The 15,551-nt window shown below is 44.2% G+C and overlaps 1 protein-coding gene across 10 annotated transcripts in view; it reads left to right on the plus strand.

The window, feature by feature from the left end:
• Positions 1–15,551, plus strand: part of EXOC2 (exocyst complex component 2) — a 209,956-nt gene that overhangs the window by 72,397 nt on the left and 122,008 nt on the right. For all 10 annotated transcript variants that reach the window (XM_015135401.3, XM_015135397.3, NM_001266944.1 and 7 more), the window contains 2 exon segments: positions 2,088–2,201; positions 3,807–3,931. In XM_015135401.3, the coding sequence (XP_014990887.1) occupies positions 2,088–2,201; positions 3,807–3,931 (239 nt within the window).

The raw sequence follows: 15,551 nt of genomic DNA on the forward strand, positions 1-15,551 counted from the left end.
CTTCTCTTCTGTTATCGTAATTCTAAGCAAGGCATCCCCCACCCAATCAAAAAAGGAACATAGTGAAGCAGGGCAGTGTTACAGAATGTGAACGGTTTGTCCTGTCCTGGCTGAGATGCTCGTGCAGTAGGCATTTGACTTTAGAGTGAGGGGCGTCTTGCGGTGTAGGGTTGATAGAGGAACTCCTTGAGATCTGGTTTTGCAGCTCACATCCCCTGTTCTTCTAGGGACCACAGAGGGAGAGGATGTGTAGACAGGCGAGGAGGATTTGTGCAGAGGTACCTATGGGGAGCGCCGGGCTAGGCCGTGAAGTGGGAGGATGCAGAGTGTGTGACCGTCTTCACTTAGGCCTGGTGAGTGGGACCTCCAGGTGCCAGTGTTCCCTGCAGCTGTGAGACACGGAGCCTGCATGGACAGTAGAGGTGGCTGCATTTTAGGGGTGTTCTCCATGCCCAGGTGAGCAAGCAGCGTGCTAGAGAGAGTGGGCTCCAGGCTGTTGGAAGTTGTGCCTGTGGGCACTGGTCACCTGAATGTGGAGGGACTCCAGCAGGGAGTGTCTGCGGTAAGACTGAGAGACCCCTGGAGGCTGCGGGGTGGCAGGAGGAAGCAGATGCATCCGTGAGTCATGGCTGGAGGGGTCCAGAGCCCTTTAGGGAACCTGTGAAAATGCCACAAGACTCAAGTGGGTTTGAATACCTGGCAGGCAGAGAGCACAGGCCCCAAAGGACATTCCATTCTTACTTCTTTATCCATCCCACCCTTAACCTGTACGACAGAGCTGCCATGTTTCCCCCAAACGAGCAAGCAGCCTGTTAACTATTGACTTTGGCCGGGAAGAGGGAAGAAAAACGTGTTACCTTTGGGTGAAGTTGGAGTGTTGACCACGGGCTAAGCTGCCTCATTTCTGAATTGAGGCTGTGTTTGTAATGATGAGACAGCAGGACTCTCCCAGAGAAGAGTAAGTACCACAGTCACCGGACTAATTTCTGAATTGAGGCTGTGTTTGTGATGAGACAGCAGGACTCTCCCAGAGAAGAGTAAGTACCACAGCACCGGACCTACCCACATTAAAAATTCTTTTGGGGCCAGAGTCATTTCTCCGCTGCGTAAGTGTTAAAAGAGATGCTGCCCTATCAAATAATTTGTGTCTGGTTTATACCTTATGAGTTGGGCTTGTCCAGTGTTTCGGGGTGGGGGACAGCAAGTCAGACGAGCAAAGTACATACCCACGTGGTGGAAACCAGCATGCGGACCGTGTAGTCCCTTTGAGGCTGCTGAAGCGTCAGGTTTCAGGCCTCGAGCGGCAGAGATGAGCCCTGAGAGACAAGCGGGTTCGGTTCCTGGACGTGCTTGGATTTCATCCTGCAAACGGGCGGCGGGGGCAGCAAAGGCCGCCAGCTTGTGGGCCTTGGTGGGCACATCTGGCATCCCAGCATGGAACGTGACCTATAGCAGATACTTGATGAGTGTTCGAATGAATATGTAAATGAATTGATCCAGAAGTCAGTCTTAAGCATGTCGGCAAGATGAGGGAGCAGCAGATGATGTGGATACCCTGTTGTTACCACAAGCTTTTCTTCAAGTCATGCTAGACATGGATGCAAATGTGGCTGCTTTGTGATTAGATGTGGTTTTATTAGTACTTTGATGATTTCTTAGGCAGTACGTCTTAAAACAACTTTCATATAGATTTTAACAAAAATCATTTTAACAAAGTGATTTAATATTTTAAAATTACTGTATTCAAATTTTGATTTTTATACATTGAGTGGGGATTGATGTCATATTTCGATAGGTTTAATAAAACCGACAACTCAACCTGATGTCTTAATCCTCTTTAAACCTTATATTCTTTTATTGATGTAATTTCTGTATTTCAACTAGTTTCCTATCTTTTCTATATATAATCAAAGTTTACATGTTAGAAAAATCAGCCATGATGGGGGAAATGTATTTTGTACATATATACAAACATATTCTGGGTAATGTATGATTAATATGTATTGTTGTAATGGTTTGTATTCGTATGTGTTACACTGGATACATAATAACCACTGAAATCTATTTGAAACCTTTTTTCCCCTCAGAAGTAAATTTTCCCAGAAGGACTTAGAAATGCTGTTCCATGGGATGAGTGCCGATTTCACAAGTGAGAATTTTTCAGCTGCCTGGTATCTTATAGAGAATCACTCAAACACCAGGTTAGTGGATATGGGACTGTCAGCTGTAAAGGGTTTCACTCAGGTGCTAAAACTGGAATTACTCGGTAACTTGAGTTTTAGGTCTGGCTCTGCCTACAGTTGCATAGTTTTAGGTCTACGAGCTCTTTGACTTTGGGTTTGCCCGTGAACATCCCAGGGTGTCTGTTTCCTTATTTGTACAATGAGATGATTCTTTAGAGGCCTTTCATTTCCCACTGTCATTTTATGTTCAATATATTTCATTATTGGCACAGGTTATTAAAAATTTATGGAGCCTTAGCTGGGGACTTAAACTGACACGTGTGAGTGTAATGTCTCCCTACTCAATAACATGTAGATTTTAAGTTTTGGTGTGGAACGTGGAACGCGCTGCCCTCTCTGACCACACGTGTGAGTGTGATGTCTCCCTACTCAACAACATACAGATTTTAAGTTCTGGTGTAGAACGTGGAACGCGCTGCCTTCTCTGACCATAGGGCAAAGGAAGATGAGTTGGTTTATCATCATGTAAGGACCTGCCTTAAAATTAGCAAAAAAGTAGACAAAGTCATATATCAAATTTCAAGGTTCCCTTTTGTCTTCTAATTACATTTTACTCTCTGCAAGAGCAGGTTTGTAGCTTATTTGCAAGATTGATTTAAAATAATTATGTTCCACAAAAACGTTTGGATAAATCAATGGTTTATTGCTTAAAACTTAAATTATTGATAAATCAGTGTGCTAAAATATACCTTAATATAAATGTTTCATTCACTTATTAGGATGAAAAGCATTACTAGAAAACATGAAGAAAAGTTGGCATTTTAATACGTAGGGTAAATTTAACCTGATTGCTTTTTAAAGCAAATGTCCAAGGTGAATTTTTTCATTGTAGAAGATGATTCTAATTTTATATTACAGATGTAAAATTTCTATTGTTATAAGTCAAAATTGAGCTCCGTTTCTTGTGTAGGTCTATCAAGAATACATTTAAAGTTTTATAGCCAGATTTTCTTAGCTCAAATGGACATACAACTTCAGAAATACAGAGGCCTGCCTTCACTTTTCTCTGCTTTAGATATTGAGATAAGATACTGTGGTCTTCCTAGTTATTTAAGTTGTGAATTGACCCACAGGATTTACATAATTTTATTATTAAGGACAGAGGACTGAGTATTGATGAGTAGAACATTATGCTCAGTGTTCCACAATGCTTCAGTGAATGTACAAAGCAGTTACACTTTGGAAATATTGTCTATCACTGGATGATCTGTGTCTTCTTATCTGGTACAGGATGTTCAAAACTCTTTATCTGGTAAGTTGTATATATTATATATAGGTTATAAAAACATTACACGTTTACTTCTTAGGGGTCTAATGTATTTGGAATTACCATTGAGGGCCCCAACACCCGTATAGCTGTTGTAATTTAGGCATTCGTAATAAAAGGTTTAGGTCTACGTAACAATTTGAAAGCGTTTAGTTTTCGTCTGGCTTCATGTGATTTTAATCTGTATGCTGCTTAGCATCGGTTTTAGCATGTGAAGTGTTTTCCACCGAAGGAATTCTGTTTTCTTTTTTGCGTGTTTGGAGTGTCAAACGTTTGATTTCTTTATTTCCTTTCAGTTTTGAGCAGCTCAAAATGGCAGTCGCCAACCTCAAGAGACAGGCGAACAAGAAGAGCGAGGGCAGCCTGGCCTACGTGAAAGGCGGTCTCAGTACCTTCTTTGAGGCACAGGATGCCCTCTCAGGTAAGGCGATCCTCAGAGCCATCTGCCGGCGGCTTCCGCCGTGGAAACCTGACACTGCCTGCAGAGTGTTTACAGGGTGTGACATTCGGTCTGTTTTTATCAAAGTAGAGATCTAAAATGTGCTATAAATACTTGTTGCAGAGTAGGCTGGCATCTCTTTGAAGACTTGGTACTTTAAAAATTTATCTCTGAGGCTTTTGTTAACCCATCTTACATGTGTGAAATGGGAGACTACTTTAACTCTCTGTGATGCCCACTCTCCAGGGCTGATAAGAAATTAAATCCCAATGCATAAAATTTGAGGATTTAAAAAAATCCTCTCACAACCATCAATATCTTACAGATGTGACTAATTCTGTCAATGCCACCCACTGTGTGTTCACTTTGGAAAGGCGGATGACAGGATACCAGTCTCCAGCCCTTCCCACCCAGGCCCCTTCCAGCCCAGGCCCCCACACGTGCACGCGGGGCGGATGACAGGATACCAGTCTCTTCAGCCCTTCCCGCCCAGGCCCCTTCCCGCCCAGGCCCCCACACGTGCACGCAGGGCGGATGACAGGATACCAGTCTCTCGCCCAGGCCCCCACACGAGCACGCAGGGCGGATGACAGGATACCAGTCTCCCGCCCAGGCCCCCACACGTGCACGCAGGTAGCTGTCACTGTGCCATCATCTGTGTGTGGGAGGGACGTTGTGTGGAGTACAGATGTCATAGCTTTAGACATGTTAATGCAAGATGTTGGTAGGGTTTTTTTTTTTAAATAAAATTGCCTTTAATTAATAAAAGTTTAATTATTGCTATTTAGTAAAAAGCGATCTTTATTAATAAAAGTTAACTCAGTTCTTTTTAATAGCTAAGATACTTAAACCTAAGTACCTGTATAGCTTAAGCATCCATCACTCTACCCGTACATTGAGGCCACATCTTCAATTCGGAAAGGTAAATTTTAAAAAATTATTTTGTGTTCCTAGACCATAGACATTCTTTTATTGTTTTAAAAGTCCCCCTCCCCCATCTCTACAAAAAATACAAAAAATTAGCCAGGCATAGTGGGCGCCTGTAGTCCTAACTCCTCGGGAGGTTGAAGCCGGAGAATTGCTTGAACGTGGGAGGCGGAGGTTGCAGTGAGCTGAGATCGCGCCACTGCACTCCAGCCTGGGCGACAGAGCGAGACTCCGTCTCTAAATAAATAAATAAATAAGTCCCCCTCTTCCTGTGCCATATGTGCTTAATTGATCTCCGACACATTAAATGTGTATGTGATGCAGCTTCTTCCTTGCAGGAAGGGGTAAAATGTGAATGTCTAGGGGGGAACAGAGAAGGTCAGTGCTCTTCCTTGATAAATACATGTGCCTTATGTTTCTTGATGGTGTGCCATTCTTAATTTGTGCTTATTGCTGTTCTCTCTAAGTCACCAATAGTGAATCTTAGCATGTCAGGAAGAAAACCTGAGCATGTATGAACAGAGTTTGGTATTAATCAGATAAAGTGGTTATTCATATGCTCAGTAGCTGCACAAATGTTTCCCACAAATTACTGTAATTAAAAGGGTTTATCTTAGCAACAAGACAAGTTTGGCGTTTCCACCCTTTTTAAAAAACGTATTTACATCTGCATATATATTTGTATTTATGCTTTTTGCTTCTGTAAATGACTTCACTCTTGGCAGATCTTAAGAAGTTTTATTTGGTACACCAGATTTATGTAGTCACATTTATTAGTCATTCACCCTAGACGTATGTTAGCAACTTTAAGTTTAATAAAGATAATGCTGACCAGCTACTAATGAACACATGAACTTATAGCATATAGGAAGTGATTATAATAGTAAATTTGTACTTTAGACACGTGTATTTAGCTTTTATGTTTTTTGAAATAAAGGAAATGCACATTATAGAAAATACGAAATAGATAATTAGCAAGAGTGTCTATTGTAGATATAATCACATTAACATTTTAATGTATTTCCTTTTATCTTCTTTTCTTAGCTTATATGAGTATCTATTACAAAGTTGGGTTTATATTGTAGAATTGTGTGTGCTAGAAACCTTTTATTCTTTAGGTAAAACCTGTTGCACGCCTCTAAGTGATTATGTTAATTTACTATAGGATTCATACCTTTTTTTTTTTTTTTTGAGAAGGAGTCTTGCTCTGTCGCCAGGCTTGAGTGCAGTGGCGCAACCTCGGCTCACTGCAAACTGTGCCTCCCAGTTTCAAGCAATTCCCCTGCCTCAGCCTCTGGAGTAGCTGGGACTACAGGTGCACACCACCATACCCGGCTGTTTTTTTGTATTTTAGTAGAGACAGAGTTTCACCACATTGGACAGGATGGTTTTGATCTCCTGACCTCGTGATCTGCCCGCCTCGGCCTCCCAAAGTGCTGGGATTACAGGCGACAGCCACTGCACCCGGCCTATTAGCTTTTTATGACTTTTTCTAACTGTAGTCTTAAATGAAATTGATGTGTAGTTTTGTAAAAGGCTTTTTTGGTCAAGTTTGAGTGTTACTGTTACGTGGTAACGTGGGGATCTCCATGTGTTGCTCTGTGTGCTGTCAGTGGCCATGTAGACTAGGAGTTACGTGGTTCAAATTTGACAGAGCTGATATGTAGTTGCTCAGGTAATTTGGTTTTACTTTTCTATTATGAATATTTTCGAACATGTGAAAAGCGGAGATGAAAGTATAATTAACTTCTGTGTACCTGTCACCTAGATTTAACAATTATTGCTCTTTTTTTATACTCACTTTTGAGGTTGGTTTGTTTGCATCTTGCTGATGTATTTTAAAGCAAACCTCAAGCAGCATGGTTTCCTCCTAAATACCTGAATGTCAGTCTCTCAAGTAAGGGTAAGGACATTTATGTGCATAATCACAATGATATTATCATAGTTAACCAAATTAGCAGTAATTTTTAAATATCATCTCATTCCCAGTTCAGATTTCTCAAATTATCCCCAAACTTGTTTTTTTATAGTTGATATGTCCAGATCAAGATTCAAATAAAATTCAGGCATTTCACTTAATTTTTAAATCTCTTAATCCTCTTTTGAACTAAAACCATCCCCTCACCTTTCTTACCCTGTTTCTGGTTTTTCGTTGTTTTTTTGTTTTGTTTTGTTTTGTTTTGTTTTTGTTTGTTTGTTTGTTTTTAAATGGAGTCTCACTCTGTTGCCCAGGCTGGAGTGCAGTGGCGCGATCTCGGCTCACTGCAACCTCTGCCTCCTGGGTTCAAGCGATTCTCCTGCCTCAGCCTCTCGAGTAGCTGGGATTACAGGCGCCGCCACCGCGCCCAGCTGATTTCCACACCCAGCCTGTTTCTGGTTTTTCATGCCACTGATTTGTTGAAGAAACAAGGTCATTTGTCCTGGAAGGTATCCCCCACTCTGAATTTGACCGATGACTTCCTCATGGTATCATTTAACTTATTTTTCTTGCCATTAAATTGCTTGGACTTACCTAATTGGATGTTAGATAGATTCACTTTCAGCATTTTCAGGCACGGATAGTGCTGTGCTTCCTGGTTCATCACACCAGGCAGGAGTGCGTTGGCGTCTGGGGCCCCTCCTGAGGACTGAATCAGTAGCTTCAAGGGGGGATTGGGAGCCAGCAGGTGAGACAGATAAGTGTGTGTACACACACACACGCACACGCACACACACGTATGCTTTTCAACCCTCTACTATCTCTGCTTTATTTTGATTTTGTTTTCCCTGAAATTCTCTATTTTATCAAGATTTTCATGTTTTATTAGCATTGCATTCTAATTTTTAAATTATTTAAAATTCATGTTATAGGCCCTTTCATTATCTGTTTTATTTGTATGTTCTATGTGATTTTTTTTTAACATTGATTTTTTAGGGATATCTTTTTTGTGTTTTTAAAATGTGTAATTTTAATTTTCCTCCTTGACTTAGTAGTTTTTAGTAAATTTTTCTTTTCGTAGTCTGTTCTTACAGTACTGTGAACAGAGAAAATGTTTCTTAATATATATTAAGTTTTTTTAAGTATGCCAAAAATTAAAAAGGATGGACAGACATGTTTTCTTCAGGGTCCACTATCTGATATAATATCAATGCCTGATTAATTATATTATTTAAATCTAGCTTCTTTATATTAAACATGACAGACAAATCTCCGTCTTTAATTTTGATTCTGTCAGCTTTTCTTTGTGTGTAACCCATGTGTTTGCTTCATAACTTCTGGTTCTTAGATTCTCTTGATGAGAACGTATTCTTAAGTAGTCCCCGAGATTTCCCTCGGTTTGATGTTTTGCTAGATGGACTCACAGAACTCAGGGAAAGCCGTTGTACTGAGTTACGGTTCATTACCGGGAAATTACAGATTACAGTCAGCCAGGGAGAGAGATTCATGGAGCAGATCTAGGTGATTTTCATCCATGGAGCTTCCAGTAGTCTCCCAGTGGAACTCCAGGCAGCACTGACTTTCCTGGTAACAGTGCGGACAACGCACGTGGAGTATTTCCATCCAAGGAAGCTACCCGAACCCTGTTGTCCAGATCCAGAGTCTCTAGTAGGGCCCCGTCACACGGACGTGGTCAAGGCTGACTTCAGTCTTCTCCCTCAGATCAGGCGGATATTGAGTGACCCTAAGTCCTCACTGTCAGTTCCACTGTTAGATTATCTAGTGCGGCCGGTGGTCCACAGGCAAACAAAGACACTCTTACCAGGCAGAACATTTCAAGAGTTTAGAGATTACCTCCCAGGACCTGAGGGCAAAGGCCAGACCTTTTGGGGGGCAAGATTAGATTATTTGATGCACAATAACGTAATGTTAGCGTTTTATACCTTTCTTTTTGTATGCGTTTGCTTGGTATATTATTTGTAATATTCTTTGTAACCTTTTAGAGATTTTTCTTTTGACATGTGTCTTGTGTTGCTACATGTGGCAGGATTTTGATTTTTTAAATACTATTCTGAGAGCCTTTGCTTTTAAATAGAAGAATGGAAGCCATTTACATTTATCATAATTGAAATGTTTGTCCTGATATCTTTTTCTTTTGTCTTGTTTTGTTACCTTTTGTGCTTCCTTTTTTCTTCTTGGCAGTGTAGACCATATTATTTGCAGATTTGAGAGAAATGTTTTAAGATTTTATTATAGGTTGTCTCGACTTCTGTTACATTGACAACAGTTTAGCATGTCTTTATTTCCCATACCTTTCCCTTTTTTTTTTTTTTGCCTCAATTTAATTTGAAATTATGGACCCAGCTTATTTTACCTTTTCCAGTTTTACATTTATTTTTTGTCTCTTACATTTAATTTTATATTTACCACAGTTATACAGTAAACATGTATATATTGTGTGTACATATCTATGTGTGTCTGTGTGAATATATGTGTGTGTGTATATATACACAGAAACATATACAGTACATATACACGTAAACTTAATTGGCTTTGATGTTTATTGCCTATGTTTTATATTTCATCTTTCCTATCCTTATCTTTGAAATTTTTTGTCTTGAACAATGTGTTACATCTTTTATGCTATACCTTTTGAATTCTGGTGTGTCTGGAAGTACCTCTTGCCTGTATGCATGAACACACTTGACTGTAAGAGAATTATTTTCTGAAGACATTGATCCAATGACTTTTAGTGTTGCAGAGACAAAATCCTGAGCCAACATAATTCTTCATTACTTGTAAATTGTTTGTTTTTCTCCCTATCTAAATGTTTAAAAGATGTATTTGTTTAGCCTTTGATTTTTTTAGAAACGAAAAAACACCTTTGCAGGATATACTGGAATACAGGTTCTGTTTTCATTCATTTTAGCCAACACTTGATAAGCCTTCTGAACCTAGAGACTCCCATCTTCAATTCTCGGAGCTCTTCTTGTTTTTACATTAGATAGAACTCACGGTTTTCCTCTGAATGTCTTGGATTAACACGTCGCTCTCTCGCTTCTGCCCCTGCGCGCTGCCCAGCAGTGGATGCCGCCTCCCGATTTCCGCCTGTTTTCCTGCCATTCTGGGATGTGGGGAAGTTGTTCTCTAAATGGTTATCAAAGGAAAGGAGCTGTGTGGTTAAGAAAAATGGGGGAACAGAACTGTAGTCCTGAAGATAGGTACGGAAACACTGGAAGATGTTTCTGGTCTGTACCATCCTTGTGTTCCAGAGTTGGGCATAGGGGATAGGTACGAATCAGAGCTTTTCTCTGCTTTTTTTTTTTTTTTTTTTTTCATCATCTGCATGCTTCAGTTCCATCCAGTGAACTATTTCATACCCAGTCCAAGTCTGCTTTTTTTCAGTCCACCCAACCCGGTATACCGTTAATAGCCTTTACTCATCCTTAAGTTTTTATGCCATTGTCAGTTTTGTTTCTTCCTGTGGGTCCCCGCAGGTATTTTAATTAGAACTTGAGAAGAAATGTGTCTGGCATAACACCTGCCAGTAGCAACCTTTGTATCTTTAGTACGGTTTTTTCTTTATTCTGCAAAAATGTTTCTAGCACCAGACTTCATTTTGCCATGGCCTTCCCTCTGTCATTCCCTTGTGTTCCCTTGAAGTGGGAGTGACCTGTGGGTCGTTAGCAGATGCTGCTCACACTGGCCCTCCGGGGTGGGGGCGAGGTTGGTGGAGCTGTTGGTAGAGGGAAAAGGCCTTCCCGAGCTCCTCAGTGCCTCTGAGCACCACCTTTGTTTTGCTAGCGATTTCCCTGAATGCCCCGAGCTTGTGCATTTAATGACCTGTATAATCTCTTGTTTTTAGTGACAAATCCACCATTATCACTTGCTCCTTTCAAGAACACCTGCGGGTCAAAACTATATGAATGAATTTTGGTTACGGTTACTAGTGTGAAAAGCCTGAGCAGAGCAAATGACACATGTTGCTCCCAGCACTATTTGTCTTACTTGTCTTCCTTCCCCTGTTCCTTTTATTGCTGCTGCTTAACTCTGGGTGGCTTGAGACATAATTGATTTTTTGACACGTTCTGTTGTTAGTGTCTGTTGATGTATGAAGATAATTCAGGTAAGTATCATTTTCAAGGACTCAGTTATCTCAGTGAGAATCATTCCTGTTAGTCTTCTAGTTGCAATTATTTTATTATTTATTGATTTTCTTCAGTATAATTTGGGAAGAGAAGGAACCAGAGAATACTTAACCAGTTTAAATATAATTTATATATGATTTGTCTACTCTGATAAAAGTTTGGTAAAATAAGAAATAGAAACTAAATGTTTGAAGGGCTCTTTGTCAATTTAAAATATTAATGCATCTTACACTAACCCTTCCTCTTCTCCTACTTCAGTAAGTATAGTCCTCCTCAGAGGTCAGCGTGTGAGCCAAATTAGGCCGCAGCCTTTGTACAGGCCGGGAGCTAAGCATGGCTGTGTTTTCCCATGCTAAAAACAAAACAAGAAGAATATGTGATAGAGGCCGTATGTGGCCCACGAAGCCTGAAGTGTTTACTGTTTGGTTCTTCATAGCAATAGTTTGCTCATCTGTGATCTGGCTTGAATATTCCTGTCTCACACGGGCTAGCATTAACGTAGAATGCTTAGAGCATGTACATGCTTCTGTGCCCAACCCTGGATCCTTTAGATACTACCCTACACAGACATTATTCCTTAGTGCCTCGTTTAACAACGGCATTTACATAAATGCATGGATGGGTATTATGAATTTTTTATTTCAATTGCAAATTTGACATCTACATCTTATTTGAGCGTTAAAATGATCAAATAATCGTAGTGAACTAATAGTCTTTCTATAACCTTGATTTTTCTTTAAGAAGTGCTGTTATACATACTTTTTTTGTTTTCTCAAGTACAAACTTATAATGTTCAACTGCTTCACATATTTAAGTTTTAATAGATTAGAAACAATAACAAACCTATGATCATGTACCAAGTTGCTTATTGAGTTATTCTACTTAAAACTGTTTTCAGAGAAAATAAAAGGTCAAGTGAACCAGACATTGGGTTATTTGGTTTAATTTTCTGGAAAATAGGATTGCCTTTATCAGATGCCAGTGTCTCTCAGTCCTCATGCTTGGCTGACAGTTTGACAGTGACTCTGCTGTGGGGGAGACGGGTGGAGGAGGTTAGCCTGTCAGCAAAAAGGGCTGTAAACTGAGCCAGGGGTCCGGGGTCACCTCACCTTGACCTGCTCATCAGTGATGGGTTTTGTCAGCATCAGAAAATGTGGCTACATGATTCCCTTTAATGCTGATTTTGACTCAGACAGCAACCCGTGGAGCTGCTGTGGGGTGTGACATCTCAGCACGGCGCCTGCTCAGTGGGTCCTGGTGTCCTTCTCGCCAGGACTGGCAGAGCATCACAGCAGCCTTTAAACCAAGAGGGAGAGCGGATCTGCACACACACAGAGGGAGAGCGGACCCGCACACACACAGGAGGGAGAGCGGATCTGCACACACACAGAGGGAGAGCGGATCCGCACACACACACAGAGGGAGAGCGGATCCGCACACACACAGGAGGGAGAGCGGATCCGCACACACACAGGAGGGAGAGCGGATCCGCACACACACAGAGGGAGAGCGGATCCGCACACACACAGGAGGGAGAGCGGATCCGCACACACACAGGAGGGAGAGCGGATCCGCGCACACACAGGAGGGAGAGTGGATCTGCACACACACAGGAGGGAGAGTGGATCCGCACACACACAGGAGGGAGAGCGGATCCGCACACGCACAGGAGAGCAGATCTGCACACGCACAGGAGGGAGAGCAGATCTGCACACGCACAGGAGGGAGAGCGGATCCGCACACACAGGAGGGAGAGCGGATCTGCACACACACAGGAGGGAGAGCGGATCTGCACACACACAGGAGGGAGAGCGGATCTGCACACACACAGGAGGGAGAGCGGACCCGCACACACAGGAGGGAGAGTGGATCTGCACACACAGGAGGGAGAGCGGATCTGCACACACACAGGAGGGAGAGCGGATCTGCACACACACAGGAGGGAGAGCGGATCTGCACACACACGGGGGAGAGCGGATCTGCACACACACGGGGGAGAGCGGATCTGCACACACACGGGGGAGCGGATCCGCACACACACAGGAGGGAGAGTGGATCCGCACACACACAGGAGGGAGAGCGGATCCGCACACACACAGGAGGGAGAGCGGATCTGCACACACACAGGAGGGAGAGCGGATCTGCACACACACAGGAGGGAGAGCGGATCTGCACACACACACACAGGAGGGAGAGCGGATCTGCACACACAGAAGGGAGAGCGGATCTGCACACACACAGGAGGGAGAGCGGATCTGCACACACACACACAGGAGGGAGAGCGGATCTGCACACACAGGAGGGAGAGCGGATCTGCACACACAGGAGGGAGAGCGGATCTGCACACACACAGGAGGGAGAGCGGATCTGCACACACAGGAGGGAGAGCGGATCTGCACACACACAGGAGGGAGAGCGGATCTGCACACACACAGGAGGGAGAGCGGATCTGCACACACACACACAGGAGGGAGAGCGGATCTGCACACACAGGAGGGAGAGCGGATCTGCACACACAGAAGGGAGAGCGGATCTGCACACACACAGGAGGGAGAGCGGATCTGCACACACACACACAGGAGGGAGAGCGGATCTGCACACACAGGAGGGAGAGCGGATCTGCACACACAGGAGGGAGAGCGGATCTGCACACACACAGGAGGGAGAGCGGATCTGCACACACACACACAGGAGGGAGAGCGGATCTGCACACACAGGAGGGAGAGTGGATCTGCACACACAGGAGGGAGAGCGGATCTGCACACACACAGGAGGGAGAGCGGATCTGCACACACACAGGAGGGAGAGCGGACCCGCACACACAGGAGGGAGAGTGGATCTGCACACACAGGAGGGAGAGCGGATCTGCACACACACAGGAGGGAGAGCGGACCTGCACACACACAGGAGGGAGAGCGGATCTGCACACACACAGGAGGGAGAGCGGATCTGCACACACACGGGGGAGAGCGGATCTGCACACACACGGGGGAGAGCGGATCTGCACACACACGGGGGAGCGGATCCGCACACACACAGGAGGGAGAGTGGATCCGCACACACACAGGAGGGAGAGCGGATCCGCACACACACAGGAGGGAGAGCGGATCTGCACACACACAGGAGGGAGAGCGGATCTGCACACACACAGGAGGGAGAGCGGATCTGCACACACACACACAGGAGGGAGAGCGGATCTGCACACACAGAAGGGAGAGCGGATCTGCACACACACAGGAGGGAGAGCGGATCTGCACACACACACACAGGAGGGAGAGCGGATCTGCACACACAGGAGGGAGAGCGGATCTGCACACACAGGAGGGAGAGCGGATCTGCACACACACAGGAGGGAGAGCGGATCTGCACACACAGGAGGGAGAGCGGATCTGCACACACACAGGAGGGAGAGCGGATCTGCACACACACAGGAGGGAGAGCGGATCTGCACACACACACACAGGAGGGAGAGCGGATCTGCACACACACACACAGGAGGGAGAGCGGATCTGCACACACAGAAGGGAGAGCGGATCTGCACACACACAGGAGGGAGAGCGGATCTGCACACACACACACAGGAGGGAGAGCGGATCTGCACACACAGGAGGGAGAGCGGATCTGCACACACAGGAGGGAGAGCGGATCTGCACACACACAGGAGGGAGAGCGGATCTGCACACACACACACAGGAGGGAGAGCGGATCTGCACACACAGGAGGGAGAGTGGATCTGCACACACAGGAGGGAGAGCGGATCTGCACACACACAGGAGGGAGAGTGGATCTGCACACACAGGAGGGAGAGCGGATCTGCACACACAGGAGGGAGAGCGGATCTGCACACACACGGGGGAGCGGATCCGCACACACACAGGAGGGAGAGTGGATCCGCACACACACAGGAGGGAGAGCGGATCCGCACACACACAGGAGGGAGAGCGGATCTGCACACACACAGGAGGGAGAGCGGATCTGCACACACAGGAGGGAGAGTGGATCTGCACACACAGGAGGGAGAGCGGATCTGCACACACACAGGAGGGAGAGCGGATCTGCGCACACACAGGAGGGAGAGCAGATCCGCACACACACGGGGGAGAGCGGATCTGCACACACACAGCATGGAAGTCTTTCTGGTTTCGCTTTCTAGTACTTAGGCATAGCCTGACTCCTTTCCTTACAGATCGGGAAGGAAGTTCCTTTCCGTTTCACTTAGTGAGTTGAACCCCAGTTTCCGCTTTGGTATGTAGGAACATTTTATGTCACTGTTACCACACAGTTCAAATTCTGAAACATGACAGAAATTACTTTCTCCTCCCTCTGAGTCAGCCCAACTAATTCAACTACAGTAGCTGGGTTTTCCCCAAATGTATTCCTTTTTTCTCTGAATGTGTTTCTTTGATAGAGGAGCAGTCTGTTTATTTTAGAATTTCAAAGAAAACTTGAGGTGGCTTACTGAAAGAAAAAAAAGATGAAAAATAACAGGATCATAATTAAAAACTAATTAAAAGGAGCAGAGAGAGAGATGTTAGCAGACATTGAGTGTGTGTTCGTAGTGCATTTGAGTACTCAGAGTTTTCTGACCAATTATCTGAAATGCCTGGGA

Source organism: Macaca mulatta, chromosome 4, assembly GCF_049350105.2.
Source record: "Macaca mulatta isolate MMU2019108-1 chromosome 4, T2T-MMU8v2.0, whole genome shotgun sequence".
Lineage (NCBI taxonomy): Eukaryota > Metazoa > Chordata > Mammalia > Primates > Cercopithecidae > Macaca > Macaca mulatta.